The sequence below is a fragment of the Apteryx rowi genome, unplaced genomic scaffold (assembly GCF_003343035.1).
Source record: "Apteryx rowi isolate R43461 unplaced genomic scaffold, aptRow1 scaffold_269, whole genome shotgun sequence".
In the NCBI taxonomy this organism is placed as follows: domain Eukaryota; kingdom Metazoa; phylum Chordata; class Aves; order Apterygiformes; family Apterygidae; genus Apteryx; species Apteryx rowi.
The window spans coordinates 887,065-913,931 of NW_020449074.1; the positions used below are offsets into that span (position 1 = coordinate 887,065).

The window sequence follows — 26,867 nt, forward strand, 5'->3', positions numbered from 1 at the left end:
TGCCGTGCGGGGGCGGCGCGGGGCGCGGAGAGGCGCGGAGAGGCGCGGAGCGGGGCGCAGCTCCCCCTGCGGCCGCGCCCGGCACTGCGCCCGCTGCGAGACAAAAGTTGGGAGCTGCGCCTGCAGCAACTTCGCAGTCCGCTTCCCCTGCTCTGCTTCTTTCCTTTTCCTTTCCTTTCCTTCTTTCTTTCTTTCTTTTTTTTTTTTTAATGACCTCAATTCGCCTGAAGTGACTGCTCGCAGCAGCTTCGGCGACAAAAAGCTGCCGTTTGAGCAAGGTCCCCCGTGCCTGTGATTCGCCTCCCCCGAAGAGCAGCGAGGGTATCGTTTTGCCCTCCCTGGATATGCTTAATTGAATGTTTTCCCGACATAACTTATTATAATAGCTTTGACCGTATGGTCTGATGGCAAGTGAATTCCGCAGCCTAATTTGGAAAGCTGGAATTTGGTAAATGGTAACTGGAAGAGAGAATTCAGGAGCCTCTTTCCCTTCCTTGGAGTTTCTAAGTAGATTTTCTGACAACTATGTCTTTCTCAGTGGATGTTTTATTTATATGGAGGGCTTTTTTTTTTTCTTGATAAAACTGCACTAGAAGACTTAAATTAGTGGTTATAGTTCTCTGGTCTGAATACATATTTTAAAAGCGGTGTACTATGAAAGACTTAGAAGCTCTGGAAGTGAAAATCGAGGGTCAAACCGTTTGACAGTCATGCGCCAGGTGACCTCGTCCGATCCTCTGCCGAGGAGGAGGTTAACCAGACAAGCAGAAAAACGGCAAGAGCAGCCAGAGGCACGTCAGAGGAATGACGGCTGGAATTGTCAGAAAACCTTTTGCCCTCTCCTTTTCATTTTCAAATACTAAGGAAAATTACTGACTAGATATTTGTTCTGTACCTTTTGTGCTACTCTCTCAGTTCTCTAATGTGCCACGGTTTCTCCTTTTTTTTCCGTCCCATCTTACTTTTTCCTCAATGTCCTCCTTATTCCTTCCTTGTTTAATTTCACTGGACTTGTGGGGACGCTGCACCATAGCTGTAAAAAGCTGTCCTGCTTGTTGCAGTTTCTATTTATTCATACCATGGGTCTTGTTGTGGTTTGTGAGGCAAAGTTTGGCGTAACCCTTACTGGCTTACTGTGTAGGGAGTTTACTGCTGTTAAAAAAATAAGTTGGGGTTCTTTCCAATATTTTTCATCTCTAAATTTTATTTTTGTACTGCAAAGTTAGCGTAGAAGTTATGTTATTGTCATGGTGTAAGGAAAGGAGATTGTACAAAATGCTGTCATAAAATCAATAAATACATCCAAGGATAATTCTCCAAAAGCATTTTTTTCTAAAGACAAGTGTATATTTTGGCATGATGGAATGGACTTGTTTCACTGCATGTCAAATCTCATGTGTTCCAGGCAGGTAATTTTTTTTTGTTTGTTTTCTAATTTTTTTAGACATAATTGCCAAAGACGAGCAGAGCTTCTCAGAAAGGTTTTTTCATTTTTTTGTTTTTTTTTTTTGTTCTTGTTTGTTTTGAGTATAGATTGTAATATATATTTCTCACCTCATTTTAAAGTTATCTTTGGATGACTGTTTTTATCCTTCAGGCGTAAGAAGTTTTAAGTTGATACAGTGTCTTTTTGAGCTCCACAAAGGAGCGCCAAAGAAGGATTTCAGTGATTAGAGGTGAATAGGCATGGCAGTGGGAAGACAAAGCCTTTGCTTTTGGAAGTGACCGTCAGGAGGCAGATCCTTAAGCTGTGTTCGTGTGCAAGGTGTATCGGATTGTTTTTCGTGTTGTGTGTAATTTTCAAAGCTGAATGAAACAGTGTGTCCTTTTAAAATCTGCCAGTTGTAATGGCAGAGCACCAGCCTTACTACCAGCAGATTATCTGGTTAACGGGCCGCCAGAGTCTGGCGCTCTGGCAGAGATGATGTGCTTTTTATTTGCACTGTGTGACTTAATTTTCTTCCACAGGGGTTCTGACTTGGACTTGCAGAGAAATGCTCGTTAGCGGCGATGCTTGTAATTACCTTTCAGAATGTATTTTAAAAGATCATCTGGTTGTTCCCGATTAGCGACTAACACTGAGTTAGTAATCTAATGGCATCCTGTGCAGTGTTGATTAGGCCAGATTAAACAGGGTTTAGAAGCTGCCTTCCATCTCTTTTATATCCATTTCAGTTCTTTTTTCCCTCATGGCTTTTTCTGGTACTTCTTGTTTCTTTGCACACATTTGCAAGGATAGGCTTGAAGCCCTCCTCTTCCAAGCACAGGATAAAAGAGTTTAAAACCCAAGTTTCTGGTCTTCAGGTTTGATATTATGTTGAGTTATATATTAGTAGTGTCCCTTTTTGTTTGACCTTGATTTGAAGGCAACAGATACTCAGTGGAAATGGGCCATAATAGTCTAAATACCTTTACCTTATTCTCTGTATTCTATCATTGCTTTCTCTAAGATGAGAATCAGGAAATACTATAGTATTTTGTCTTAGAGAAAGCAATGATCATCTTACTATTTCCCAAGAGATTTGTTGGGGATATGTCAGTATTTGAAAAGTAAACTATTCTGAGTTATTGAATGGTGACTGCAATTCAGTAATAGAGATGAATGCAGTTGTGTCCACTTACCAGAAGCCAGATTAAAATTAACAAAACCCCTCACTAATTGGATCAAGGAGCCAAGAGGTTTATCCTCTGAAATGATGTCATAGCAGAGTGCCAGACAGAGGATATGGRGAGGAAAAAAGTGGGATATATTTTTATTCCTATTATTGTGTTTGATTTAAAAAGTATTTAGTAAAAAGTTAAGCTATCTTTTTATGAATTCTATTTTTTTTATAAATTGCATTTCTTTTCTTTCTAGTATTAAGACTTGGAGAAGTCTTATGGCTTGATAATAAAGTATTCTGGCAAGAAAAAGCATCAAAATCTTCCAGAGTTTTCAGAAACATAAAACTATTAAAAATATATATAAATTCAGTGGATTACATTCAAACTACAAAAGATAGAGGGTAATTGTGACCATAACTGGTTAAAGCTATGCTGTGGATTTACTGATGTATGTGTTTTTCGGGTACTGAATTGTGATTGTGTTGATGATATTTATTTGGCAATTGAAATGACTTTTCTCAGTCATCTTAAAACACATGCCAAAAATGCTGATCGTGAAAAATAAYGAACTTTTTGTGAAACAAACACTTTTTAATCACATCAGTGTACTGGTTAGACATTTTGGAAATGTATACACGATTAGCTTAACTTAATTAGCCAGGAAAGCATCAGCAGTGCCTTAAGAGCTACTTGAGGGCACTGTGATAATTGTAACACACCATCCTAGCTAAAAGTAGCGCTGCCGACATCGTTCAACTTACTCAGTAGCAACATAGAGCTCTCCATTGTACTTAATTGCTAATAGGAGCAAACGCAGACTTGAGGAGTGACATAAAGTGCTATAGTGTGGTGGAGTATAAAGCTAGGCAGCATTTTGGTGCTCTGTAATACCAATATATTTCAGTATCTTTTATTGTAATTTCTCAATCTGTAAGAATAAATGTTTTTTCTTTCTTTAAAGGTGTGATAATGTAGCTTGTTCTGTTCTTTTGTAGCATTTTAGGTCATGGCTACATTTTAGTCCTTAAAAGTAGTCTTTATCGGTCAGCTTTTGAAAACGTATAAAATGGACTTTAATATTGTTTCTCTTCAAATACTAGTTTTAAACATATGCCTTAGTTCTTTCTAAAAATTATTTTTTTCCTTCAAAAAAGAGCCTGGTTCAGATTAATGTATTTCTTTTGATTGCCACCTTTGCAGAGTGTCTTACAGTCTTCTGGATATTCTRTGGTTTGGAATAAAACTCTTAGAAAGTTAGAGCTCTCCTCTTCTGTAGGAAAAATTAAATTTTTTGGCCACCTGCATGTGAAACTCTTCAGAGAAAAAGCTCTTCTCAAATACCCATATTTTTTGAAGAACTGAATTGTCTTACTGTTACAGTTTAGAGTAACAGCGCTGAGGCCAACGCTTCTGCAGTTCTTTGAAATGCATCCTGAAATACAGAGCCTTGTGAAGTTATTCAAAACAATTTCAATTAAAGGCAGATTCCCAAGAAAACTCATCTTTTCCGTGTGTAATAAAATACAGGGTTCATTCTGTTTTAGTGGTCTGATGCTTCTGCGGGACTTACCTGGAGAAAATCAGTGGTCTAAAATGAACCGGGCAGTGTGTTCCTTGGTGGCGTGGTATTAATCCATGTGTGAACTGTCAGAAATTAAGTAATTGTTGGGAGCAATCTGTGTCCAAGGGTCTGTCAAAATACTGTGTAGTCAGTGTTTGCCATCGTTCCATGTTGCCAAACGTGTGTCCCGGCTTGGAATTCTTCACATGTATCTTAGGAAATTGGCCTGGGCCACTGCTGAAATTCGTAACACCTCYTAAAAGTATATGGTTTCAATTAGGAAGCTAGCTGTGCGTCGTGTTTGAGCCGCTGGGGCTCTTGCCATCGTACTGCTGTAGAGCCTTTAAAGGAAGCAATCTAGGGCCAAATCTGCGGAGGGAGCGAAACGCCAAAGACTGCGCGGGAAACGCTGTTGGTGTTTAGTGCGTTGCATTGCTTCCTCTGAACGCTGGGCTTGTCCCAAAGTCCTGTTAATAAAACTGCTTCTCAGGCTGCTTTCTCTCAGTTAAACCTTCAAGCAGAAGGCTTAAGCAATTGTCGTTGGAGATCCCATGACAATTTTGCAGGAGCGGTGTACAGCTTGGGGTTATGTAAGATAATTAGCTCAGGTAATTACATTCTGATCGCCTAGATCCCCCTGCAGTTTCAGCTGGAGGTGGCATGGTTTTGCGTCTCCTGCCCTAAATTGCTGAGTGTTTGCTCTACAGTGCAAAACAGCTTTTATTCCATACTAATGAGGTTTTAAATGATTACTGGGTAAAACTTTGTATAATCCTCTTCAAAACAAAGGATCCAGTAAGTAGGCGTCAGTGACCTGAAGCTGTCCCTGCTCTTTTGTAGCTGGGAACGTTTTTAGGTGTTTCATTTCTAAATATATTACTTTTGTGTGTGCGCAATATCGCTCATGAACCCGATTATTGCAAAGAGTTCTGACGATATTTTTTTCAGCCTTTTTCATTCTATCTTTTTTTTTATTTTTGTACTCTCCATGCTTTGCTTGTTTTTCTAAACAAATTTTCCTGTCTCTGAGCTTACTCTTGAAATATTATCTTCATTACCTTTGGGTCTTTCATAGTTTATTTTAACCATTAATTCTGCTTTAAACTGTTCAAGTATTGTTTTGTGTTTATACTTTCTTGGGTTCTTTTCCTAAAGAAATGTAATTTCTTCTTGCTTGGTAGCTATTAAAACATGCCAGTTTTCAACCATTTGTAAGATTAATGTGTTATCTTCTCTCACCTTTTTCATTTTGTACTGCTGAGCGTGCATGTGGTATAATAACTTCAACTAACTGTAAACTATGTAGCTCTAGTATTTCTACCAGAAAAGTGGAACTTTAGGGCTTGTCCAAGTTTCTGAGTAGTTTTTGTAGCCTATTCTGAGTTTCATGTTGTTCCTCTTCATGCTGCTAGTAATGCTTGAGCTAACTAATTTAAAACTTTGCTGGAAGGTTTCTGTCTGATTGCATTCAGAGCAGTTCCAGCTGGAGCATTTTCATAATTTAGAAAATGTGCTTTTTTGCTTTTTTCCAGTCTCCAATTAGTTCCCTAATTTTAAGTGAACAAGTAGTTGAACTGAGCTATTTAAATAAACTGATAAGAAGAGGCTATTCTTTCTGTGCCCACGGAAGAGACTACTTGCATTTAAATTTGTTGCCGTGCTTTAGCAAACCTTGATTCCAGCTATTTAATAACGACCTTCCATTATTTCTCTGGTTTGTCTTTCAGAACCTGAATGTTATTTTCATTATAATTTAAAGTTCACTACATTAATCTCGAGATTTTATATTATAATATTTTACACAATTTTAATTTCATTTCACTTTTGAAATGACCTTTTTAAGTGCATTGTAAATAGGGAAATACACATTTTTTTTTTTAATCTACTGTTTTTTAGGGCACCTTCCTGTTTACTTTGCTACATACATTTCCTTGCTTTATTTTCATGGCTCAAGTGCTTTGATGTGTGCAGACCTTGGGAAACCAGCGTCCACTACTCACCTCCTTCTTGCTATGTGCCCTCAAATCATTCTTATTAATTTAGGAAGTACTGAAATAGTAGTAGTGAAAGGAGACCATAGTCGCTAGACTGTCTCTGAGCTGCGTCGTTCAGGAGAAATGATGAATTTTTGAGGAGTAAGGGCAGGGGGGGAAAAAGTTGCTTGAACGTTTCATTTTTTTTCCCACGTCTGAACAGTAATCATTCCTAAATGTTTGCATAAACATAATCTCGGCTTTAAAGGTCTTTGATAACAGGATCTAGGAACTCACAGAAATGGTTAATATGGTTCTGAATAAAAACAGGCTGAAGTATTCTTTAGTGTTAAGCTACCAAGATCAGTGGTTTTATAAACTTTAGATTTGTGGATCTTCTAGAGAAGTTTGAGTTGTAGAGTGCCGTAGAGCAGATACGGAGCTCTCCTCAGGAGACTTGCTTTTCTGAAGGTGCGGGATTTCACGTGTGGTGCAGACCGCATTAAAGCCGTGCAGGTGCAAGAAGGAGCAGACTTGCTGATATTAATGCCGGCCTGGCCATTCGATCGGCTGGATCAGGCTCAGGTTACTGGCCCAGCTGAAACTCGCCCTCCTCCCCACTTCCTCCTGTTCCTCCGGTAGATCTGATTTTCAGCTGTGGACTCAGAAAGTCGCACTAGTTTCAGGGAAGGCATGAAGGAGGGGAGAGGAGCGCTCGCAGGGAAGTGCTTGGAGAAGGGTGGCGGTGGTGTGCGGAGGACAAACCCCGGCTCCCGGCTGCTGGCTCGGCCTCCCTTTGGCAGGGGCCGCCCTGTAGCTGACTCTCCCTTTCTTCCGATTCCAAGAAGCCTTTGGATTGCAGATCAAAAGCCATTGAAGGGCACTCAAGCTGGAGGTAAACGGGTGGCTTTTCTAATGCAGATGGAGTGAAGGGGTGTAAGGGTTGATAATATCACAGTAAACAGTAGGGCAGGTAGCAGTTTCTGTTTTTAACTTGTAAACTCTAACTTTTCTCAAAAAGCTTTTTCATTTATTAAGTGACCTGAATGCTACAATTGAAAAGTTCTAGGAAATAAAAGGGAAATACAGCAAAAGGGTTAAAGCAGATCTTCTAATGCAAAAAATGTATTTTTTTCACATGAACTAATTGTGAAGAATTTATTCTTTTGAAAAAGTCCAGATGATGGAATTCTTTAATGAATAATATTGATGTGAGCATTGTTTACTGAAGAAACAAGTAGTGGAGGTGAATATTAAAAGAATTTAGATCATCTTGCGCTTAAGGGATTCTATAATGCYATTATCACCAATGAAATACAGCCATAGCAGTTGTTTATTCCAAGATCATCAAGCTGTTCCTAAATGTTAATATTTGCTATTCTTCTTTAACAGCTGTGGAAAGCGAGTGTCTGCTRAATGATGATTGTATGCAAACAAGTGGAAGTTAGAGAACTGTGTCCCGAAGATGGATTCTTTTAAGTCGACTTTGCCACTTTTYAGTCTGCCAGTAAGGTTACCACACAAGATCCTTGGTGAAGTTCTTAGTAAGATTGTTAATGTGCTTTAATCCAAATAGATTTTTCCCGCTTTTTACCATTTGAAGGTGCTGGCAGTATACTTTGTTAAATTTTTAGGCTGCAAAGATATTCAGCATGCAGCAATGCATGGTAAACTGACGTGAATACAGAGGCTACAGTCTGCTGTATCGTGYGACGATGGGGAGTTGAATCACGCTAGCTTCTTCCCCCAGACAAGTGTGTCTGGTCTTGCCTCTTCCTACGGAGCGGGTAGTCAGCCCTTTGCGAGGAGGGAGACTAAAAGCCCTYGCCAGGCAAGTGCTGGCTGTTTGCRGAGGTTTGGCAATGCTGGMGAGCGGGTAGTAAAATGTATCATCCGGAAATTAGGACACAGTGCCAACGGGTGAGGCACGGGGTGGCCCCTCGTTACAGCRCTCTGATGAGGGTTTCAGCTGCCTCAAATTTGTACCGAGCATAAAGACAGTCTTAGTCAGTTTTTTTTTCCTGTGAAAGATGCTATAAAAGCAAAAGAGTGAACTTAAAAAAGCAATTGAAAAGGGATTTGAAGGGATTTGCTAGATTATGGTCAGATGACATTATTACAGGCATGGCAGTAATTTTGTTTGCTCTAGTTAACAGAACTTGGAACCAAACACGAGCAAAACTAAAAATAGCTCAAAGAGGTTGTGAACTCTTTTCACTTATTACTTGCTTAGTGAACCTGGCCCCCAAAAGCTAGCAATGCTAAAGGATACCTAGCTCTCACCTAGCTTTCCTCAGCAGATCCTGRAGTGCTTTACAGAAGTTAGCTCTTTAATCCAAATTGTTTACCCGTGTAGAAACTGATACACAGGGGAGCAAGAGGCTTATCCAGAATGGTTGGACAGACGTTTAGAGAGCATTTTTGGTATATTTTATTAGTATGTTTGAAATGGCATTGTAGATTAAATGCAGAAAAAGCAAGTTATTTGTTGACTGAATAATTATCTGAAGGCAAAGGTGATTGATCAGCTTAGCTAGTTGGTACACTGGGACATTATTGCAGTTTTTTTCCTGAATGCAAGTTTTATTTGGAAAGTCAAACTTAACCTTTTTATACCAGAGGAATAAACATGTTTATTAAGTGAACCCCAGAGTATGCATTTTATTTCTTTTAGTGCCCAGCCCAATTCCAATAACTTTGCATGAACTGGTAGGGGGAAAGGTGGATCTTCAGCAGACCAAATTTTTTTTTCCACATGTTGTACTGTCTTAATATTAATCCAAATTATTAGTATTCTGGGACATCTGAGCATTTGTATTGTTATTAACAAGATACATTTCAAATTGTTAGAAATAACTGGAGGCCGCTGGATSAAGTTTCCCCAAAGTTAGTAAAAATACAGGGTATGAGAGATTTAATGTCTGAAATCGTTATTGTCTCTTCCAGGAGTCAAGTGAGGAAAAAGTTATTTTTAAATATCCATAGCTAATGGAGAATTTACTAAAACTAGAAGTAGATATTTGTGAGAACCTGTAGCCAAAACAGATTTCTTAATTAAGATAACAATATAAACATAATTAAGACAAAGTAAATTTCAGACAGTTGGGTATTTGTTCAGTGAGGCAGAAAGAAAAACTAAATTGAATAATTAGGAATTCTACAAAATGCAGCGGAATAGGACTGATCAGTTAGGAACTGAACGTCAGTTGGTCTTAATTTAATGTCTGAGACCTGCGAAGGAGCCCTAGAAAAGGAAAGCGTGCTGAGGGGATTAAAACGCTAGGTTCAGCACTCTCACGCCTGGTTTGCAAAGTCGTGTGAGCAACCACGCTGACTTTCGAGGTGTGGCAGAGTTAGTCAGACGGAGGGTGAGACCCGCAACGTGCACGGCAAGGAGAGCAAGTTTTACCATGGTGGAAAACTCAAATGTGTCGGCACGTCCGTGTACCTTTGTTTTAATACGGTTAACCTGTGGCAAAGCAGGCGGAGTGTTCTTCTGAAGTTGCAAGGTGTGGTTGTGGTTTGAGTGCGATGTTATCCCTTACCCAAAAACTAGCTGAGCTTGTGTTCGTGTACTCTGAGATGAGAGCGATGGAGATGGTTCGTGCTCATCCTGTATTACCTAACCTGCTGGATTGGGGTTGTTTTTGGATGGTCAGACAGCAGTATAGTGAGGAGGTTTTTCTGGTACTCTCTTCTCCAGGAGACTCGATCTATTAAAAAAACAAAAACCAAAAACCTGAAATCTTTTTTTGGTATCCTCAATATGCTAAAAATAGTCTTTGTATTTTAACTTGGCAGTTAATCAGCAATAATGTTTTAGCTAGCTGGTCTCTGTGAGGCAGCTGAAAGCAGGCACTGATCAGTGAGGACTTCCATAGCATGTTGAGCCTAAAGTCATGCTGAAAGGCTGCATCGGTTTAGACACTTCTTTTCTAACGGGATAGGTTGAGCAGGGAGAATGCAGTTTTTGTCTCTGATTTCCTGTTTGTGTGCTTTTAAAACTTAAGTGTTTTTCTCTAAATGCTATAAATTTGTGTTAGAATTAAATTATTATTTTGAAATTTATAGGGATGGCTACGAAAGAGACTACAATAATCCTGCGTATCAATGCTGTTGTTGCGTGTTCTTGAACGTGTGTGTGAGAAGATCATAAACATCTTTTCCATCTTCCTCTTTTCCTACAAAGTGAAGAGAACCTAGATTATCAGTATGCAGCTCTATTTATTTTAATGCTTTATTTACTTATTTATTCGTTTGAGATTCGTTTGCTAGGTTTATCGCTGCTATAATTTGACCGTGTTCAGCGAAGTTACGTTACCAGAGAGTTTGCTCCACTACCTCTGCAAGGCGCCTGCTATTGGTTCGTAGCTCCTTAACAACCAATCTGAAGTATTCCTTCAGCTGTCAAATTTAATTTCACTCTTGAATCCCAAGATGATAATGAACGCTATGTTCCTCCAGTCTAGGCTGTAGATGGTGTCCTTTTAACTGCAGTTTCTTCCTTATTACTGGTGGGAGAATTTCCTGTAGGAAACTGCTTTGCTGGGCATGGTTCTCACTGCTCGGGATTGCGGTGGGAGTTTGCTGGGTGTCTCATTTGTTAGATCGGGAGAAATGTGCTAAATTTGGTTTGGCTGGATGTACTTCCTGACGCTACCCAAGCTGTGGTTTTGATTCGTTCGTGCTGGCTTTTTCTTTGTGCCTAGCGCCTGTCCCAGCCCTTTGGCACGCCTGGGTTTTGTTCCTGATACTGTGTGGCTTTGGTATGTTTTTAGGCAATGTCTGACATTATGAAGATGATTTTTTTTCGTTTGTGTTCTCTGCATTCTGRTGACAGCACTGCTCTCAGCATGTGAGCGAGTTTGCGTCGGTGTTTCATAAGGAGCTGCGAGTTCAGTGCGTTTGTTCCTAATTCTGCAGTTGCAGATTAATTTTTAAATTGGATGCTTATATCGTACATTTTTCTTTCTGGTCCCACAACACTTTCATGGTGTCTTCTGTTAAGTAATACGTTTCTGATTTGAGACTGAAGTACTATTTTTATTCATTAAAAGTATAAATGGTTTGAGACCCAGTTACTAGAGGGAGCAAGTTGACTGCATTAGACCTCTTTTGCTATAAATGGGAGGAAGCAGTGGGCAGAATACTCTCTGTAAAAGCTTCTCAATTTAAACTTAATTTCTTTTCTTGTTCTGTCAAATCCCAGACTGGCTAATCTCTTGAGTGTAACGAAAACTCCATCTCCATATTTTAGTGTAGGCAGGTGAACGGTCTGGATGGCGATAGAGGTATGAATTGCTTCCCTAGATTCCCTATGTTAGAGTTACCTGGGAAATGAAATCCGGTTGCTTATTAATATATTTAAGATTTCAGTGACTTCTCAGGGATTGTAGTAGCTTCATTATTACTTCATGGTAAAAATATTTTGTGTATTTGTGCATCTTTTATAGCAGGTGTTCTAACTTTAAGACAGTTGAGCCCAAATACTGCTTTAAGTTTAGACTTGCTCATATCATATTTGTTAAATTACTGCACAGAGTTATATGCAGGCAAATGAGGTTCAACTGAAAATAATATCCTGGGAATAGCAAAGAGTAACCAGAAGTTATTACCTCTTAATAACACCCTGCTTTGCTAGTGTAGTTCCTTAGAGAACTGCGCTGATCTGGTCCCCTTGACTGCTAACCTGTCCTTCCTTCCAGCTGCTGAGGCTGTTGACCAGTAGCAGTTCCTTCGACTGGTGTTAGATATCTCAGAGATGCTCAGGTTTTATAACTGTTGTGAATATTAGGAACCCAGCAGCAGAGAGAGGCCTGAAGTAGCACGTTTTGCCTCCAGGTTAACTGCTGATGTTTTGTTTTGTGCGCCAGCAGCTGCGTAGTGCGCACGGAGCTTGGAAGCAGCTGTATCACCGTATTGCCTTTGGCCAGTAAATAGCCGGCAGGAATAGGTGACAAACTAGGAATACTAGCTAATTTTGAGACTTGGGGCCAGAGGCAAGGAACTGGGGGAAACGCAGTGAAAAGCGGTCGGAGGAGGCCTGGCAGGAGTTAGGATTTTTGCATGGGAAGGGGTAGGCATGGAGTATGAGAAACTATGCATTATTAATTTCACTGCTCACAGAACAACTTTAATGTTACCCCTCATAAAGCTTCACTGCATGCTTGTTCCTCTTTCTTAGTTTAATTTTCTCTATCTGGCCTAGCCGGTTTAAAACTGGTTCTGTGGCTTACCTTGAAGCTCCGCTTCTGTCTTTGCACAGAGTAGCTCCCGTAATTGTGGAAAGAAAGTACGCACTAAAAAATTGTCTTTTAGCAAACAGTGTGTTTCTCTAAGTCCACAAATAAGCCTGTGTCTGGTTAAAAGACAAAAATATATAGTGTGAACAAATATTTGCAGTGAGCATGTACAAATATGTTAGAATTTTGAGAAAAGTTTGTATTTTGTAGTTGCAGTGTGTCATGGAAAACTGCTGGGTTGCTGGACATTGCTTTTACRATTATATACAAGACGGAAGTGTTTTGTATTTAGGAATGATAGATATCTTTATTTGCCTAAATCTTGGCAGGATTTGGAATCAAAAACTTCCTCTAATTTAGTTTTAAATATGATTCTCCAGTATAGGCATTGCAAAGATTTGAGTTTAAAATGAGGTACTTTTTCAATAATTGAAATAATTAGGAAGAAGAAAGTGTGTGTTTATTTTTAACTAGGATTAAATGATTTCTAGGATTAAATGCTAATGTTAACTTCCTCCTTTCCCTGAAATTACCTCGATGGGCTAAAAATTATGGAARTTAGAAGTACTTTTAGAATGAGGTTTGAACATGGACTGGTTAGTATAATATTTGCTAAAAATGTCTAAATCATGCCTTAACATTTTGTCTCGCAAGATACAAGAGTAAGCCCACCTCACTCGCAGCTTTCTGCTCCTGCAGGCAGCGATYCTGTTCTCACCTCTACCATTCCCTTGCGCAATTTTTCTTGCGTTATGTTTGGCACTTGTCTGATCCCTTGGCGAAATGCTTCAAAGCACTAAACTGGTAGGAAACTAATCTAACCAAAGGAAAAAGAGCTGAAGTCTGAAGCTTCAGCGCCCTGATCTGGTTTCRTGGTGGGTCAGAGGAGCATCAGGACGAGCTGAGAGGAGCCTGGAGCGGAGCCGGGCGGCCGGGCCAGGCCCCAGGGCCAGCCGCCCTTTCGGTCCTGGCGAGCTTCCCTACGCAGCGCTTGAGGCAGCATAAGGCTGAATCCTCTGCGGGACGGAGCAGAGTGGTGTTAACAAGCCGCACGAATAAACTGGACTTGCATGATTATCTCTGTGCCTATAAATAAAATTATATTTTGTTCTTGGTTTAAATGCTTACCGACAATTCCTGGAGGCTTAGTATCTTGAAATTGGTTACCCTGTTGCGGTAAGAGAGGATGTGTAGTGTTTGGTAYGAAGATTGTTTCCATGAGCTGAAACGTGCGATTTACAGAAAGTTGCTTTTTCTTTTGCTGTCCACCTTAAAAGTAGCAGAGTCTYGGCAGGTACCCGGCTGTCCGTTCCTTGCGCAGAGCGCTGAAGTTAGCCCTTGTTGCTGTCTCTGAGTTTGTCTGTGTTACCTCTGATACACACAATGAATAAAAGCTCTAGTAGTGTTTCGATGCTTCTTCACRATGTCCTGAAGACTAACGTTGTTAACGTGTATAATGCTGTTAATGAGCATGTTAGAGGAAAAGTGCTATAAAAGTATGAAGTCTGCTTCCAGCTACTCCTCAGTTTTGTGTTTGACTGAATAAAGTAGAGAACAAGATATTGCAAAACTCTWGCAGCAAGAAGGAAGAACATAATGCAACTGTTCGAACATTTCTATTGTAGAGATACTGCCAACAGAATAAATCCATGTTGTGTTTCTAAGTATCTTGAATTTGCTCTGTCCTTTTTCTTTTTTATTTTATTTATTTATTTTTGCAAGTAGAGCAAGGTAGCAGTATTATTTCTGAACAGGAATTCTGGTTCTCTAACCCACTGTATTTTGTATATCATATATAAATTTAAAATTTGGCACAAAATTTTAATAATTCCAAATAAATATTTTAATAATTTCCAGTAATGTGTTCACAATAAACAATTTTAACATTTCTTTCAAGCAGGTTACTAAGATCTTGATAGAGGAGTATGCGCATTAACCCTCAGAATGTTTGTTTTTATTTATCTTCAGAAACATTTAACTATTTCCATAATTAAACTTTTAATTGCACAGCAGATCTTTTTCTATAAGGATATATAAAAATGAGTCAATTAAATATGGTCTGATGCTTTTTCATTTTCAGAAAGATGAAGGTAGTGATGCTAGTTTGAGTGATAGCCACGTATCTCCTCCCGCCAAACGTACCTCAAAACATGCTGATCCTGTGTGCAAAGACAAATCAAAATCACGCAGTACTGGGCAGCGAGAGGAATGGAGCATCTCAACTGGACAGTCCAGGTAACTTGGAACTAAGAGATAAATGAGGTTTTACCAATTTTTCTAATACTGTTAACCTACTCATTCTAGTTATGCAGTGAGCTCCAGCTCACACTCAAGGTGCATTTTTGAAGCATGTTATTTTCGTACGATTTTCTTCTAGTTCAGGACTCCAGGAATGTGGGTTACATCAGTCCTCTCATCTGTGTGCWGCTTTTCTATGCTAATTTATGTGCTAAAATGGAAAGTGATTTTATTTGAAATGCTGTCTGAATTCTACATTTCTGGTACATCCAAATTTAGTGACTTAATTGTTGTTTTTATGTACTCCATCTATAAGAAGACTTGACATTTTAATTAGGTAAATAGTATTTTGCACATCTTTAGGGAATGGATAATGGTCAAGTCTTTCTTTCCACTGTTGTTTTCAGCCTCTCTTCCCTATTTGGTTATAAGGACCAAATTACTTATTACTTGGTTATAAGGACCAAGCAAATTACTGTATTTTATTAAATATAGGCTAAGTCATGCCACATTTTATATAGCTGAAAAGTAATTTGTTTCATTTTCTTACTCTGATTAGTAGTGTTTTAAAAAGCATCCTTGTGTTGATATGGTTCTTCACCTGATTGTAGGTAATCATGAGACAGTGTAGACAGTACCCTCCTGCAGCCGTAGCCCTTCAGTTATTACTGATTGTTTTGTAGATACGTATTTTGTATTTATTGCAATGCTTTGTATGTAAGCATGACTGTAATTCACTACTAGACTGCTGTCCACTAGGATGAGCTATACTTAAAAACTATATAAATCTTAAAAGGCAAAAAAACCCAGAATAATTTGAATGTAGTATATTATGTGGCATGGTCATCTAGGAATGTATYGAAACTCACACACCTTAATTTCTTTTAATTGTAGACTTGTATTGTGCATTATAGAAATAATAAGAAATGAAAAAAATATTTAATCTRCATGAGGCTGGGAGAATTGAGATCACTGTCTAAACTGAAAGTTGACCAGGATACAAAGCTCATATTGTTACGTGCTTAGAACCTCCTGTGAGATGTCTATGCAGCTGAGGTTTTTGTTTTTTCCTGCCAAAATCTAAAGCCCTGTGCCAAATGATGACCTTGACTCTTAACAACTTGCTCAACAGTTTGTTGCTAAAATTTTATTATAATCAAATTGCACTTCTTTGATTATAGTTTCTTTAAAAAAAAAAAAAAATCTGACCAGAAGAGAGTTATTTGGCAGTTGRGTGTGAACATAATTTGTAAATATGGTTCTTGATGTTGCTACCCAACCTTTGCAAAGATCCTTAGACTAACGTTGTTTTGTAGGATTCTTGTTACACATTTCCTAGGCAAATAATAGCAGAAGCCCCCTGTTTTCTATTTAAGTTGAGCTGTTTGTAGTACTGCTGACCTCTTGGTCACATTCAAGCTCAGGCTGCACTTGCTATTTTTAAGATTTCCYGGCCTTTTCCTTTCCCCATCAAACTTTCATTTTAGCTTTCCAACTTGAGAACAAGCAACTCCTCCCTATCCAGTACCGGTGTGCAGTATATGTTACAGTTCACTTGTCTGTAAAGTACGTAGTGTTTCTGCGGGTGGAGGAGATCTGCAAATAAAAACTTTCTTCTTTTGGCTTTTTTTTTTCTTTTGTGTGTAACAATATTGATAAGTTTATTGCAAGTGCTTAAATGGTTATTGCTTTTGAAGAGCTACATCAAGATCCTGTTCTGGAGCTCAGGGGTAATTTAATAGCAGGACAGGGCATGGGGTAAGCATTAGAGAGATTAATAAAAGAGATGTTTGGCTAATTGGGGAGAGGGGGGTTCATATAGTTGGTATTTGGGAGTTTTGTGCTCATTCCAGTGCTGGACAGGAAGCATGAGACACAATTCAGGGAGTATGTTTCACAAAAATTTTGAAATCATAGTTAATTGTGCAACATTTTAAGAGTTTAATTTTTGTTAGATAGCTTTTGCTTGGCTAAGGAGCGTTAACATTGTGCGTTTAACGTATTGTTTTCTAGGTTAACTTCTCAGCCTGGTGCTACACTACCAAATGGACGTAGCTTATGTAAGTGTATTCCAGTGGACCCCCTTGTATCTACTTTTATGTTTAACAAATTTATGCCAATGATTTTCAATTGTACGTATTTTTGATAACTTTACTGATTGCTCTGACCATTTTGACCAGAAAAATTACTGTTTTGGCTCAGTTCTCTTCTGTCAACATCTTAGATGTTCTCTATGGACATGGGGAACATTCTCAGATGAAATTCCATTTCTCTTCTCAATTCAGACCTCTTGGCCATGATTTTGATGTTTTCCTTGATTCCCAAATTTACTGTTATGGACTAATTTTGGCCTTCCTCTCCCAGCTGGTCTCTTTAACTTACTCTCTTTGCTTATTTAAGATTTGGCCTTTTTTGGCTCTTAACATTACTGTACTACTGCTTTAGAGACCTGCCTTGTCTGCAGCTCCTGCTCCCTTGGAACAGTTTTCCTATATATTTCTGCCTTATAAACTTGCCATCTCATTTCATATCTCAGCTAAAAAACACATCTGTYTTTCATGTCCCTTTCTCATAGATACTGTCTCCTTTAGTTCTGTGTTGACTATGTAAATGTTACTCCATTAAACATTTTTGGTATTTTCATTATTTATTGTAGTGCCTAAGGAACAATCAGGAGTGGGATCTTTTCTTGTTTGGCACTCTACAGAGTAGCTGATGCAGATTTCCTTGCAAAATCAAATGTGTTGTATCTGACCTATGAAACCTATTGATACTGTTTTTGAAGGACTAAGAAGTGAAACTGTGGGCCAAGTGTGGATTTTAGTCTTGATGTTAAGTTTAAAAAAAAATTAAATGGGTATTTGAATGCCAAATTTTCATCATAAAATATGATTTGTTGTATAAGGAAACAAGCTCAAGTCTGAAGAAATAGCTTGTAAAACATCACTGATAGGAATTTTGAAAATTTTTTTTCCTAGTGAATATAAGGATGCTCATACTGTACTCCATAATGACTTTTGGTTTATTGTCCTTGCTAAGTATTCTGCTTATTAATTCTTGTTTGTGAAAATGTTGTTTCCTGCATTTTGAAGTAGTAATACAAATTTCTCTTAGCTCTCAAAAGCCATCCCCTTCGAGGGGAAAAAAAGGGAGATGGGGACCATGCTTGCATAAACGGAGATATAGAAGTCAGAAAAAGTTGTCGGTCCAGGAAAAACAGATTTGAAACTTTGAATCAGAGTTTATTGTTTGATCAGCTAGTAAACAGGTATGTGGGGATACTTCAGTTGTATTCACAAAGCGTCTTGATGGTTTTTAAAAAAAAGTTAGAAAACCTGTCTTCTAGTGCCATCTAAGTTTTTGGCTACGGGAAAATACTAGTATTGAGGCAAGCTAGGTTGTGGTTTGAAATCAAAGTGCTGGCTCCTGTGCTGTAACTGCCTAAGTCACCTGTGCTGTAAATGCAGAGCAGCTTACCTGCCTTTCGTTGAGGAGTAAGCTGCTTCGGCTTTGCCCCGGGAAAAAGCGTGGACGGTGGCGGTTAATGCAGAGTGGCTAACGTGCTCTGAATCCACACCCTAGTTTGTCTCTCAGTAACCTATTTCTGCAGCGATACCCGAAATGTGATGTGAATTGGCGATCTATAGTGTTGATCTAGGGATCAGAAASAATGCTTGGAAGCCTTGTAGATCTTGCTTGTATGATTTTGATCATAAAATATCAAAAGTTTGTAGTTTTCTCTTGTTTTTTTGTTTTTATTTTTTTTACCATTTGTTAGTAATTCACACAGGATGGGTGTCACTTTTTGACATTTACAGTGCAGACAAAGTAGGTCAGAGAGGGAGGCATGGTCTGGTCTGAGCACAGGAATGGGAGCCAGAAATATTTTTCTTGAAATACTATTTCTTTGTGGCCGTGGGCAGGTCACTTAATGTTTCAATTATCCCGCCTGTAAAATGGGTTCTAATAGTCACGTTTGTGAGAGACTGCTTGGTAGTGTTTGGAAAATGATTTAAAAATAAATGTTTAATTGCCAAGTATGATCTTTATTGCTAAATGTATACTGTTGAATCTTTTTGATTTAATTTTTTTTCAATTTACTCAGTAACTAGATGGTATCAGTTTAAAAATTTATATTGAGTTACATTTATTTTTCTAGTTGCAGTTGAATCTCCCTCTCTTCATCAACAATAGGAAAAAGTCTACCATGAAGATTGTAATTTGATAAGATCAGGGTACTGAAGTCTACATATGAACTTATATTGATACAGTGTGTCCAATAATCTTTGGAGATTTTTAAGAACAGGTTAGAAAAACATCTGTCAGGAATGATTTAGGTGTTACGTAGTTTGTTCTTACCTGGCAGAGGGGGTGGACTTTTCCAGGTCCCCTCCAAAAATATTTTCGTTGATTATGAACTACAGCTTGATTTTTACTTGCAGTAGATATGTCACATATCACAAATATTTTAGAAGAATTGTTTCTAAATTCAGGGGGCACTTGTAAGGAAATCATTTTGAATCCTATTGAACTCGGTGGCAAAACTTTCATTGACTTATTTCTGGCCAGGATTTCAGTGTTTAGATTTTACGTTTGAAGAGCTGATAAGAAGGCGGCGACTTTTGCTTCCTTCCTCCAGCTGTTACACAATTATAGTAGAAATCTGGGGGAAATCTGCCATAATCGCCACCGAGAGCAGTAACTAGGTGGTTATGACAAGTGGCCAAATAACTTACTTTGGCTGGCTGATAACCTGGTTTTTTTTTCCTTAGCAGTAGTGCATCTTGGCCAAGATTATTATTTATACACCACCGTTGTTTTGCCAGCTCTTTACAAATATGTCAGATAATTGCTGTTCTAAAGAAATTGGAGTGTAATTAAATAATAGATGAGAAATGGTACAATAGTAAGCTCAAATAATGAATGGTGGAGTTCTAGGTGTTACTGACTTAACTTTATTATTATTATTATTATTTTTTTTTTTTTACATTCCTTTACTTATTAGTGTCTTTCTGAGGCCAGGGTAAGAAATTACAAAGCTCACAGGACAGAGGCATTGGGTTGCTTTTGCAATATTAATTATGTGGATAAAAACTTTTACTTTCTTATTCTGTCAATCTGGCACCTTCCTAGAGCAGTACCATTCACAAATTTATAAACCATAATCTACACTGAGCAAAAACAAACAAACAAACCTTTACAACTTTACAGCCTAATTTGAACCCATAGCATTATTAGGTGGTCTTATACTCTTTAGTTTATATTTTGTAGGTTCATCTTTCAGTTTTCTTTATTACGGTTGGTTTTGTAGTTAATTGATAGATTCAGGAAGTTACCCTAAAATTTTCAGATTTGAATTAATTTGTATATTTACTCAACATGTAGCTCTTGGAATAGCCTTAAAAGACCATAGAATTAGATGTTTTAAATTATTGTATGCTATGTGAAAACTTCTGCATGTCTACTATTTCAAGACTGAAATCTTTTTCGTTAACTTGCATGTGTTTTAGTACTGCTGAAGCTGTCCTACAGGAAATGGATAATATTAACATCAGGAGAAACAGGCGGTCTGGTGAAGTAGAGCGACTGCGAATGTGGACAGACACAGAATTTGTAAGTGCGGAGTGTCTCAGATCTTTGATAAAAGTCACAGCAAGTGGGGGGCCTGGGCTTTTTGTGTGTCTGCATACATCTGTCTGTAGCTGTATTAAAAGGTTTCAGAACTTCTTCAGTGGATAACATAAACAAAATTTGGATAAACTCAAATTCAGAACAAAATCCAGAGATGTTATGTGTATTTTATAAAAATACTGGATCGTGTTTTCTTTACTGACATATTGATTGCCATATGCTCATGATACATTGTGGTGGTGCTTCTTGGTTTGAAGTGTAGTCTGATAGTCTGCAGACAGACCTAGGGACCGTCATCTGTTTTATTCTCTAATACAGCTTGATACTGATATTAACTGTGTATCAGATAGACTAGATACTACCTGAGAGACTTATTTCACCAACTGTTAAGTGAGTCTGCTTTTGTAGTCCACCTGTGGAGGGCTCTATTGATAAAACACTTGGGGAATAGAAATTGTATGTAGTGTTACTTATTGAACTGTGGGCTGACACTCTAAGTGACATGGGACAGTGCTGATTAAGAAGTAAATTAATTTTATTCCAGGAAAACATGGACATGTATTCTCGAGTGAAAAGGAGAAGGAAATCACTGAGGAGAAATAGTTATGGTATTCAGAACCACCATGAAGTGTCCACAGAAGGGGAAGAAGAAGGTATGGATTGTACAGAATTGTAAGGGCTTGTCTAAAATACTTATATGACAAAACTGTCCTGAAAATAAAATTAAGAGAGCAATATGTTGTGCTACAGAAAGTAACTTGGTTTTGGATCTGGATTTGCAGTTACTAAATAGACAAACTAACAAGTCTGTTGCAAATACACACTCTAGAAACTCTCTTTAGCAAAGTTTTGGGGATCTCTACAAATAGTTTTCCTTAAACAAAAGCAACCCATGTTTACCTGAAAGTAGCAGAACAAAGCCTGGTTTCTAAATATATATGTACTACATTCCCTTACTCATGTTTTTCCTAGCACTAAATAACTGGAACTTTCCATATATTTCCTGTAACAAACTTCTGTGGGGAAATGAGGACATGTTGCATGTTGTCTGCAACTATGTGTGTTCTCACTGCCTGGCCGTTTCTCATATGCTGGCTGACTGTTCCCAGAAGGAATGTACGATAGTGAATTCTGCATCGTTCCTTTGGTGAAAGCATTAATACGGGTCTGTCTTTTCTATGCATCTACTGAGTTTTAGAAAGCTTGCAGGGACACGACTGTGTTTGAAATTCTGCCTTCCTTTCTTCTGAAATCTGGATGAACCTGCATGAACATGGTCAATGGGTTCAAAAATTCTTGGAGAAAGAGGGGTTGATGGCTAACTTGACTTGCATGACCAATGACATGCTTGGTTTGCTTAAGAAATCAGATTTAAACTTTGTTTCAGAGATCCAGAGTGCAGCTAAAAGTGTCTCTTGATTCTAAACTGAAATATTGCTGTAGGAAGTATGGTCTGTCCCAGTTAATAAAAATGCAGTCTCAATTCTGAGATCCAGGGGCAGAAATACTGACCATATTAATAAGCTGGATCTAGGCGATACCTTTATACAGTCTGTTTGCTTGAAAAAGCTTTGTGTAAAAACTAGATTGTGAATCTTAAAGTTGGACTTATTTTCATTCTATGTCAAATATTTGATTTTCCCAGGCTACAATAGGAAAAGAGAGAGAAGAAAGGCATTTTTCTTGATTTGAGGAATAATTACTCAAGGAAAAAGATGGCATACAATGAACGATAACTACTTTACTACGCAAATTAATTTGACTATGTTTATTTTTCTTTCTATTGCTACTCCAGAACCTTCTGTGGGAAACTGGAAGACAGTATGACAATGTACTGTAGGTTTATCTTGGTTTTCAAATTTCCAGTGATTTACTAATTAGTGGTAATTAATAGGAGGGGTATAACTCTCAGTGGCCATTTATTTATATATATATATATATATATATATATATATATATATTTTTATGGTGAAGATAGCTCTGAAATCAAGAAGTAGATGCGTTTTGAAAAAAATTTTTTTCCCCCCAATAGAATCTCAGGAGGAAGATGGAGATATAGAAGTAGAAGAAGCCGAGGGAGAAGAAAATGATCGACCTTATAATCTAAGACAGAGAAAAACTGTGGAAAGATATCAGGCCCCTCCAATAGGTGAGGAACTAGATCATGCTCATTCAATCCTGCTCTGCTGACTTCCCAGACTTTCCAGAAAACCATGGGTGAGGGAAGGGAACTTGGATGACCGCTCTTCATCCCGGACATGCAGAGCTTAGTTCCTTCTTGCTTTTGTTCACCATGTAACTAAGACTACAAGGAACATCTGTGAAGAGTGAATTGTGGTGGTATTCCTAGTTCTTGTGATCTCATTTGATTTTGCAAGTACTGCCATGTGCTGGTTCAGTGTTGGAGGTGAATGGGGTTTAGGATAAGAAATAGTTGGCAGAAGTTGAATTCGGACAGCAAGGTAGTTGTGCTTTAAAAAAAAAAAAAAAAGAAAAAAAAAAGGATAATTAGGTATAAAAAAGGATGATTGTTATGCCTGCCTCTCTTATTGAGTAGTAAGCCTAAATCATAACTCTATCTGGAATTGCATAGCAACAGTCACCATGTTTTGCCTAGGTAAGAAATTATGATACTTTATATAATGTACTCTGAGCATATCTGTTTTGGATTATAATGATGTATGCAGTGTGCTGCACTTTAAGGCAACTTGGAAATTAAGACTGCAATAGAGGAATGCTGTGGTTTATTTGTTAAGTGAAATTTCAAAGCATCCCATACTATCATCTGTCTAGTGGTTTCTGTATGGAGTTTCATATCCTGCAAATAAACTAAAAATGCTAGTGCCTTGGATGAATTCTATTCTGTGCTATGCCAGCTACAGCTGTAATTATTTTAGGAGGCTGAGGTGGAATTCCCTTGACTGTAGCAAGGTAAGTTTGGAGAGAGCGGATTTCATAAGGGATTTTTTTTCTTTTCTTCTCTCCTCTTAGAGTATTTTCTTAATTTGAGCTTTTGAAGAAACTAGTGATTAAAAATTATTGATAAGACAATGATCTAGTGCATTTGCAGCTGCATTTGGACTAGTTTTATTCCGTAGTAATTGATGCTACAAGCCTGTAACTTCTCTTCTTCAGTGCCAGCTCATCAAAAAAAGAGGGAGAATACACTGTTTGATATTCACAGATCTCCTGCAAGAAGAAGCCATATCAGGTAACTGCCAACCTTTTTGTAGGTAGGAGCTGTTTGCTTTCCCTCAGCACATTTCTGTTAGGTTTTTATTTTAAAAGCTTTGTGAATGAGTTGTACAGTTCATTCACACATGTGTATGGGTCTTGATTTGTGTCTTAGGTTCAGAACCTGATCAGCATACAAAATAAATCTCATAGCACTTCATAACACCAGTAGAAGCTTTGTGATAAGCGATCTCCTCAACAAAGACTGGAGACAGGTGTGCTACAAGTACTGGAGAAGAGTTGTTTTGCACACTAGCTTTTTCTGTAAGGACTTACATGAGGTGTTCACATTCAAAGCAGCACTTAAAAAATATTACTGCAACTTATTTTTGTAGATTGAACATTCTGTAGAAACGAGATTTGTTAGTTTTCTTCCAGTTCAAATTGCATTCAAGTAATATTAACCATATTAATAAATATTAACATTCTAAACATTTAACATCAAATTTAACATTAATTAATTAACAATATTAATTAATAACATATTAACCAAATGTGATTTTTGACTCTTCTGTGTCAAAGAAATCTGGTCAAGTAGGCTTGGAAAACTATTGAAAGACTTTATTTAACATAAGATCAGAAGTTAACACATTTTTGTAGCAATAGACTTGCTCAAAAATATAAACATTGCAATGAATGGAATCCTTTCTTTAGAAATACCCTCTTGCTCTGACACAATGCTGTGATCCTATTACATACTGTAGACGGGACTGTGTAAAAGCATGCTACAGTCTTAGCTGAAGCTCTTGTTGCCCAATTTGATGGAAGAGGGAATATGAAATAAAATATTATTAGAATCTTGTGATTCTATTAGCATCTTTTTAATGTTTAACAACATATAATTTTGAAGAGCGCTTTACAGTTATTTTATTGCTTGAATTTCTTATTGACATTTTGTTGCATAGCCTCTGAACTTTTATATAAGGGATAATCACCTCCAAACTGTTTATTTTTTCAGTTTTAGCATGCTTATTGCTCCACTCTCATTTTATCCTGTCTTATCAGGGTATTTAACACTCATAAAATTTCGTAGTAATTGCATGTTGTTCTTTCTGATTTTTTTAAAAAATATATATATATTTTTGGTAATCAGACAGTAAAGTTGGTTGGCCTTGTTTTCCTTTGGAAAAAACAGCTAGTCAGTGCATTAACACGTTCATATAAATGGTGCAACTCACTGTGTTTACAGCAAAATAACAGAAGCTGGATACTAGTAAAAATTCGTGTATTTCATGAAGATGATGCAAACTTCTTTCAGACTGAAATCAAACTGCACACCTTTATGAAAGAGACACCATATGCTTTAGGAATTATGAAATTAAAAAAAAAAAAAAAGAATATTTAAAGGGAAGTATCAAACTGAAGAAGGTGACCTGTTCTTGATATTTCTGTTATGTTAGAGGCAACTAATGTAGTTCGAAACTTTATTAGGAAAGTTGCTGTCTGATAAACTTTTAATAGCTTAACAGTTGAATACTTGAACTCACTTGCTGAGGTAACATGGGCTAGACCATGTCTTACAGGGATCTACAGTTTCAGTAACATTTACGTTGAAATCAGACATTTCTGGAACAACATAAGAATATAGAAGCTTCCCCCACAGACTATTCTGATACTTATTAATAAAACAAAAAGTACATGCATGACTTAAACCTGAGCAGTACTATACTTGCCCTTTTAGTTTGCCTTTTATAAAAAGTCAAAATATGCTGTTCCACTGTGAAAAGCACTCTTGAGTTTTATGTTTATTTTGCTACTTAAATAGGAGAAAGAAGCATGCCATTCACAGCAGTGATACAACCTCTTCAGATGAAGAACGTTTTGAAAGAAGAAAATCTAAAAGCATGGCCAGAGCAAGAAATAGGTACAAAAATATCTTTTGTCTTTAGGAGGGTTTGATTTTTATTTATTTATTTWTTTTATTTTATTATTCATCAGAGATTAAGCAGAACTGCAGACTTTTTGATTCTGTCTGTGACTACCTGCAGACACAGTGCAGGAGGGTTGCTAGTTAGGTATTAACAAGGATTTTGGAGTCTTGTGAGTAGATAATTAACAATAAAGATAAAAATCAAAAGATAACTCAGCTGAATCAAATACAGATTTATTATAAGACACAACAGCTTATGTCAGTTAAAAATGGATTTTAGTTGCTGGTGTAAAAATGAGAGTCACGCTGTTACTTGGTCCCAGTTACTTTAGTTGTACTCCCAAGGGCTAGCTCCTCTTCTTATCTCTTATTTCTTCCTGTTGTGTAGTATGTGCATTCTGTGTGTGTATGTGTGTGYGCGCACACATACACACAGCAGGGAGTGTTTTACCTTGCACTTATTCACTCGTCATCTATAAGCGGAAGGTCTGTAACGTATGTCAGTAAATCAACTTACTACTATAGATATATTAGTATGAGAACTGAACAGGAAAAAAAGAAGTGTTTTCACTGCTGCTTTTTTCCGTCTCTTTGTCTGCCACGCTGTTCCTTTTTCCTCTGTGAAGTGTACCAAAGCCATGGACAACTACCAAAAGAATACTGCAGGTTCAACCTGTATCTTACTGGTATCTATCTTCCTCCCTTTCTCTGTGTTTCATCTGATKTAGTATGTCTATAAAGACTTACGGCTTCTTTATATGCCCTAAGAAGCTGAAACAGGTGCATGTGAGTTAAAAATATTTCTTGCAGATCAAGACTCATCTTGCAGATGGACTCTAATGAGCTATATTTTTAAAAATCTGTTTTACTTGTATTGATGCATTCTATTAATCCTTTTCTTGCCCTGCTGAATTTATGCAGTTCATCACTGCCAGTGGAAAAGCTCTTGTTCTTTTAGTCCATATTGTTTCTTCTGTGCTTGATCAAAATAGTGTAACCTGTTTAGCTCTCCAGACTGAAATCTCTGTTTGCCAGCATAGAACTATCTTTGAATATAAGGAGCTTCCAGGTATAGATGAATAATTATCAAAAAAAAAAAAAGGTTAGTTTTGATTACCTTGTCAATTCAAGAAGGTCAGCTTTGTAGCTACTCTCAGTTCAAAATGATCCATAGAAAAATATGAATTTTTTTTCATTCTTTTAACTCAGACTGAATTTTATTCTTCCCTTTTTTTGTTGATTGATAGATTTGAAATTGAATGATTAAATGAAAGCAGTAGGATGAAAATCAATCTGATAGCCTTCTATGATGGAATGACTGGCTGGGTAGATGAGGGGAGAGCAGTGGATGTTGTCTACCTAGACTTCAGCAAGGCTTTTGACACTGTCTCCCATAGCATCCTCATAGACAAGCTCAGGAAGTGTGGGTTAGATGAGTGGACAGTGAGGTGGATTGAGAACTGGCTGAATGGCAGAGCTCAGAGAGTTGTGATCAGTGGCACAGAGTCTAGTTG

General features: G+C 37.7%; 1 protein-coding gene across 7 annotated transcripts in view; it reads left to right on the top strand.

The window, feature by feature from the left end:
- The first annotated feature begins 7,382 nt into the window (after positions 1 to 7,382).
- The window catches only part of ATAD2B (ATPase family, AAA domain containing 2B), a 75,352-nt gene continuing 55,867 nt past the window's right edge, over positions 7,383 to 26,867 (top strand). The window contains exons 1-9 of one of the 7 annotated variants that reach the window (XM_026068088.1): positions 7,383 to 7,645; positions 14,461 to 14,615; positions 16,632 to 16,678; positions 17,733 to 17,886; positions 20,129 to 20,231; positions 20,794 to 20,902; positions 22,282 to 22,398; positions 23,385 to 23,460; positions 25,249 to 25,347. In XM_026068088.1, the coding sequence (XP_025923873.1) occupies positions 7,604 to 7,645; positions 14,461 to 14,615; positions 16,632 to 16,678; positions 17,733 to 17,886; positions 20,129 to 20,231; positions 20,794 to 20,902; positions 22,282 to 22,398; positions 23,385 to 23,460; positions 25,249 to 25,347 (902 nt within the window). In that variant the 5' untranslated portion in view covers positions 7,383 to 7,603. The other 6 variants (XM_026068091.1, XM_026068090.1, XM_026068089.1 and 3 more) reach the window with 6 other exon arrangements.